Source organism: Trichechus manatus, unplaced genomic scaffold (assembly GCF_000243295.1).
Source record: "Trichechus manatus latirostris isolate Lorelei unplaced genomic scaffold, TriManLat1.0 scaffold00015, whole genome shotgun sequence".
Lineage (NCBI taxonomy): Eukaryota > Metazoa > Chordata > Mammalia > Sirenia > Trichechidae > Trichechus > Trichechus manatus.
Window position 1 is genome coordinate 22,551,971 of NW_004443951.1, and position 6,000 is coordinate 22,557,970.

At 55.4% G+C, this 6,000-nt stretch overlaps 1 protein-coding gene across 1 annotated transcript in view; it reads left to right on the forward strand.

The window, feature by feature from the left end:
• Positions 1 to 3,642, forward strand: part of DLGAP3 (DLG associated protein 3) — a 40,429-nt gene extending 36,787 nt beyond the window's left edge. Inside the window, exons 7-10 of the mRNA XM_004371963.2 lie at positions 186 to 670; positions 1,693 to 1,784; positions 2,053 to 2,196; positions 2,948 to 3,642. Coding sequence (XP_004372020.1) covers positions 186 to 670; positions 1,693 to 1,784; positions 2,053 to 2,196; positions 2,948 to 3,166 — 940 coding nt within the window. The 3' untranslated portion in view covers positions 3,167 to 3,642. The remainder of the gene's footprint in view (positions 1 to 185; positions 671 to 1,692; positions 1,785 to 2,052; positions 2,197 to 2,947) is intronic.
• The last annotated feature ends 2,358 nt before the right edge of the window (positions 3,643 to 6,000 follow it).

Here is a 6,000-nt window from a genome sequence, read left to right on the forward strand (position 1 = left end):
TGGTACAACAGGTAGGTATACTATGTGCCTACATGTTGCAAGGACTGATCTATTTACAGTGTGTGGGTTAATGTCCATCACTTTGTAGGCTCCCTTTCTCATTTGTTCCCCTTTTGGCCTGGAGTAGGGTTGAGGGCTGGATGAGACTGGCCAGGGGCAGAGATGACAGTCACCTCTCTCATCAGGCGAGCAAGGTTCAAGCGCTCCAACAGCGTGACAGCTGGCGTGCAGGCAGACCTGGAGCTGGAGGGCCTGGCCGGCCTGGCCACAGTGGCCACAGAAGACAAGGCCCTGCAGTTTGGACGCTCCTTCCAGAGGCATGCCTCTGAGCCCCAGCCGGGGCCCAGGGCCCCAACCTACTCAGTCTTCCGCACGGTCCACACGCAGGGCCAGTGGGCCTACCGCGAGGGCTACCCACTGCCGTATGAGCCGCCGGCCACCGATGGGTCACCTGGCCCTGCCCCCGCCCCCACCCCCGGCCCTGGGGCTGGTCGCCGTGACTCCTGGATGGAGCGTGGTTCACGTAGCCTCCCCGACTCAGGCCGCACGTCTCCCTGCCCCCGGGACGGCGAGTGGTTCATCAAGATGCTGAGAGTAGAGGTGGAGAAGCTGGAGCACTGGTGCCAGCAGATGGAGCGTGAGGCGGAGGACTATGAGCTGCCTGAGGAGAGTGAGTGAGGGGACTCTGTGGGTGCCACTGGCTTCTTGTGTACAGAGAGGGACCATGGTTGGGTCAGTGTTCCCTGAGAGCTGGCGGGGAAGGAAGGTGGGGCAACAGCAGAATAGGAGATTCCTTTGGTTGGGCATGAGTTGGCCTTCCTCACTGTTTGGTTCTTTAGCACCAGAGCTTGATGGGTCACCGTTGGCAGCAGGCCGTACTTGAAGCTCTTGAAAGGAAGCAGGGAACAGCCTTAGACCTAGGGCCAGGATTGGGGAAACTGAGTAGGCAGAAGGACTAGGCCTTCTAGGAAATGGTTACCAGTCCAAGTCACCAAGCCCTTGGTGGCAAAGGGGATATTGTTAAGCTCTGGGCTGGTGTGAGGATCCAGGTCTGATCTAGGTGGTAGGACCAGAAGTATGACTTCAAGACAGAGGAGGAGGTGGCTCGCAGTGTTAGATCATGTTGAGACATAGATGATGGAGATTCAGCCAGGTAGATATGGCCTTGGTCTGAGGGAGGGCGTGGTCCTTGCCTGCAAGTCCAGTCTGAGGGGAGACACAGTCTTGCCCCAGACTCCCCAAGTTGAGGAATAGTGACTAGGAAGACAAGTGTCCTGTATATGAGATTATTTGTTGATTCTTAATGAGCCAAGTAGTTGTGCACTGATGAGTGACAGAGTCCAGCCTATGGGTGGCTATTGAGCTAGTGCCCTGGCTAAGGCTAGGGGTAGGCAGGGCTGGTGTCCATCTGTTCTCTGACATGGAGGAGGAAGGATACAGGAGGATGAGTGCTCATTAAGTGTAGGTTGTAGGAAGGAAGGAACATCAGTGTCTGAGGATACAGTCTTCTTGGTGAAGTGGGATAGGAACTGCTTGTTGGGAATTTGAGGATGGGGCTGGGAGGGCCCTGGAGGAGACAAAGGATAGATAGTTTCAAGTAACTAAGGAGTCAGTGTCATTCAGGGCAGAGGTTCTGGAGGCTAAGGAAGGAGCTGCATCATTCCCCTCCCTGAATCTCCTTCTACATTCTAGTCCTGGAGAAGATCCGCAGTGCTGTGGGCAGCACACAACTTCTCCTGTCCCAGAAGGTTCAGCAGTTCTTCCGGCTGTGTCAGCAAAGCATGGTGAGTGCCCATGGGAGTACAGCTTACTGGCTTTATGTACCTGGCAGGTAACCTCGAGTGTTTGTATGTATGCCTGGAGGTGAGGCCAGGTGTTTGTGTCCAAGAGGGAGAGGTTTGGGCTCTTTCTTGTCCCTGTTTCTCTCAGTCCCCACCCCACTCTTCCAGGTTGAGCTTCCCAACAATAAGGGTGGGTGGGGCTTTCTCTGGTCCTGGCTGGGGCTCAGACCTCCCTGACTGGCTGTCTTCCCTCCGGCTTCCTCTTCTACAGGACCCTACTGCATTCCCCGTGCCCACCTTCCAGGACCTGGCGGGTTTCTGGGACCTCCTGCAACTCTCCATCGAGGATGTGACCCTCAAGTTCCTGGAGCTACAGCAACTCAAGGCCAACAGCTGGAAACTCCTGGAGCCTAAGGTAGAGGGGGTGGCCCCTTCAGGCCAAGAGTTCAGGCCCTGCAAAATGCTCTTCCCCAGAGAGATGTGTTGGGGGTGGGGTGGGGAGGAGAGCAGGAGAAGATACCCATGGGCAACAGAAGCATCCCTGGACTGGGTGATGAGTGAATGTCTTCTTCCAGAATATTGCACTCCAGGTCACTGTCATCTGCTTGGCCCCAGTGCTCATCACTGCCTGAGCTGTCAAAATCCTGAGGCTGCCTCAACCACCTTGGGTCAGCTGGGGTTTGAGGGAGCAGAGCTAGAGCTTCCAGAGGGGCAGACTGCCTCCTCCTCTGGCCTAGGCACATGGGGGTAAGGCCTTGAGGGTCCCTTCAGCTCTCAGCTCCGCAGCTGTGCAGCTACCTTGTCCATGATGGGGCCTAGAGGCCTGGTGTTGAACCTCCATTACCTTGCCTGGGGTCGGGGGTGGGAACGCTGCTTGCTCCAGACCCGGAGTGAAACACACCCTTCGCGGGAGCTGACAATCTGATGCGAGGTGTTGAGAATGGCGCCACGACGGGGGCGCTCGAACTCATTGCTTTTCATGAAAAATGTAGGTTTTTGACTTTGTCAGCACAGGTACACCTGGGGCTTCAGGTCATAGTGTAGGTGGCTAATTCTAGCCGCTGTCACGTTTCGGTTACACATGGTGTTAACTCCTCCGGGGCGTAAGGTGGGGCGTTGAGGGTGGTACCCGCCCCCGAACTAAACCACTGCCCTCCGTCTGGCAGGAGGAAAAGAAGGTCCCTCCGCCGATACCAAAGAAGCCCTCGCGGGGACGGGGTGTGCCGGTGAAGGAGCGCTCCCTGGACTCCGTGGACCGGCAGCGGCAGGAAGCGCGCAAGAGGCTCCTGGCGGCCAAGCGCGCCGCCTCCTTCCGCCACAGCTCGGCCACCGAGAGCGCCGACAGCATCGAGATCTACATCCCCGAGGCCCAGACCAGGCTGTGACCAGCCCGGCCCGCCCAGCCCGGGCCTGGCCCGCGGTTTTCTACCCGTACTGTACACCCAGCGTCGAGGTCACTGTGAATGCGGGCCGCCCCGTGCGCTCGCCCTGCCGGCACCGCACGCCCCAGCCCCACCTGCCCGTCACACTCTCGTGGGTTTTCTACCTTCCTGACCCCCACGCGAAGGCGCCTGGGCTGGGCTGGGGGCCGTGCCTCTCCATCCTGCGCCCCTTACCTGGAACCTTCTCCCTCCTGGTCCGACGCTTTGTCCCCACCTCCTTCCCATGGGCAACATCTCTGCCATTCTTTACCCTCACGGGCCAGGCCGGGCCGGGTCCCTCATCTGGGCTCTGCGGACCCCCCACCCCGCGGGGCTGGGCTTCGTGGGGATCAAGCTTCGTGGCTTTTTATGAAGAATCCCGAACCCCGCCTAGGAGCCAGCCCCACTCTCCCAGGGGCTTCACCCTCAGCCCTCAGCCCTCAGCCCACCGGGCCCAGGGACCACAGTGGCTGGACCAATCCAGGACCAGGGCGCCTGGGCCTCTCCCCTTTCCCAGCTTCTGGGGAGGGGAGATGGGGGCTTCCCCTCACCACACCTGTGGCTGTTCCCACATCCCCTTGAGTATCCCAGGAAAAATAAAACGGCAGAACTGCACTCGAGCGAGCTGCTCTCTCCAGAAGAGGCCGCCTCTTTCCCGGGCTTGAGGGTGGTGGTGGAGGCGGCACTACGCTCTTGGTATCGGGAGAGCAGGGGTTGCCTGAGCTCCTCCCGGGGATAGACCTGATGGGAGAAAGGGATTCCGCCCCAGTGTTGGCCCCAGGAAGGCACTCGGCTTCCTGGAGAGGCAGGACAGGAGGAAGTCAGGAGAGACGATGTCAACGTCTCCCCTTCCCATGGTTCAGTTCATTTCCTTTTCTGCCTTCCAGTCATTCCAGGGTTCCCCCAAAGACAGAAGCAGGGGGCTCACGGCCAGGCACATAACGTGCTCAATAAACGGAGTGTGGTTATTATAGATGTCCCTGAGTGGTGCAAAGGATTAAGCGCTGGCTACTAACAGGTGCCTCAGAAGAAAGGCCTGGTGATCTACTTCTGCAAGATCACAGTCAGTGAAAACCCTATGGAGTGAAGTTCAACTCTGAAACACATGAGGTCCCCATGAGTCCTAATAGAATCAAAGGGATGGGTTTTTTGTGTGTGCGTGTGTAGTTATTATTATTAGGGACTCAGCAAATACTGGTTTGTTGGGCACAGTATTCCCTCTGCTCCAACCTTTGCTAATCAGCAGCAGAAAAACTGTCAGTTTAGTACTGCCACATTTTCTATGTCTTCTACGGATGGGCACTTTGGGCGCGTGGGGGGAGGGGAAAGGGGCCAAAGAACAAAACTTTCCTGGGATGCTCAACCAAACCCCAGTAGTGACGGCTAATATTGTATTGAGTGATTACTGTATGTCAGGCAAGGGGGTGAATGCTTTATATGAACTGGCTCAGGTCATACTTAGAACAGTTGAGAAAGCTGAGGCTCAGGAGAGGTTAAGTGATCAGTCGAGTCACAGTGCTGAAAGTGATGGACTCAGAGCTGCCTAACGCCAAGTCACGGGCTTTAAGACTCCATAGCCTTCTTACCACAGAAACGGCTGCTGAACCAAGCTTGACTGCAGCCCCCACCCAGAAAGCCCTCTTTGCAGTCTTTAAGTTGATCTTCCACCTCTCCTCAGGGACTGATGTGTCACCACCCTGAAGCAGGAGGAAAAGCCTTCCAGGGGATTGGCTGCCCTTCTGGGCCACTCTGGAGCAGCCCATTCTTATTCGTTTATTCAGCAAACATTTATTAAGAACCACTGTGTGGCACTGTTGGGCACCAGGGAGAACATATGTCTGAACGTGATATGTCTCTACTCTTATGTATCTTACGGTCTTATGAGAAAAGCAGACAAACAAGCAGTTAAAATACAAGGGTGGGTGCCAGGAAGATGACTAGGAATTAGCCACTGAAAGGGGGCTGGGGCTGGGGCTGGGAAGAATGTTCCAGATCACAGAACAGCTGTGCAAAGTCCCGGAGGAGAAAAAGGTGTTGGGAGTACAGGGACTTCATCATGAGGGGCTTTGGGGTCATGTTGAGAAGTGTGGTACTGGGACCTGAGGGGTGTGGGGAGCCACAGAAGGGTTTTGAACAGCCTAGTGGCATGAACAGATATTTTATAGGCTAGTTTGGGGGACTGCTTCTGAAAAGCAAGAGATCAAACACACAAACTCACATGAGACCACTGAAAGGTAGAGAGGACTCGCACGTGATCCAAATTCCCAAGGGCTAATCACCTTGAAGCTGATCCCATATGGATTCCTGGGCCCCACCTAAGACTTTGTGAATAGACTGTCTGCCCTCAAATGAGTTTTAACAAGTATCCAAGTGATTCTAATGGGTGCCTGGCTTGGGAACACCTAGATGGGATCACCATCCACAGGTTTCCACTGAAATGCTAATACCCACTTCTTGTAGACTTGACAAGTGAGGCCTTGGCTGGGTCACTTTACCTCTCTGAGATTCAGTTTTCTCAACTCTAAAATCGGGACACAGGTGAGGTTTGAACTAGATGAATCTCAGAGCAGGTATTGTTATCACCCCCATTTTACAGATGAGGAAACTGAGGCTTGGAGAGGTTAAACAACTTACCCCAGAGCACAAAGCTGGGAAGTGACTGAGTCTAGGTTTAACCCTCTACATTAGACAGCTTTTTATGAGTCCAAAGCTGGCCAGGTTTCCCAGGATTGTGAGGTATATGGGAGTGGGCATGGAGGAACAGGTCATCTCCTGCAACTGTGTGATCATCCTGCTAT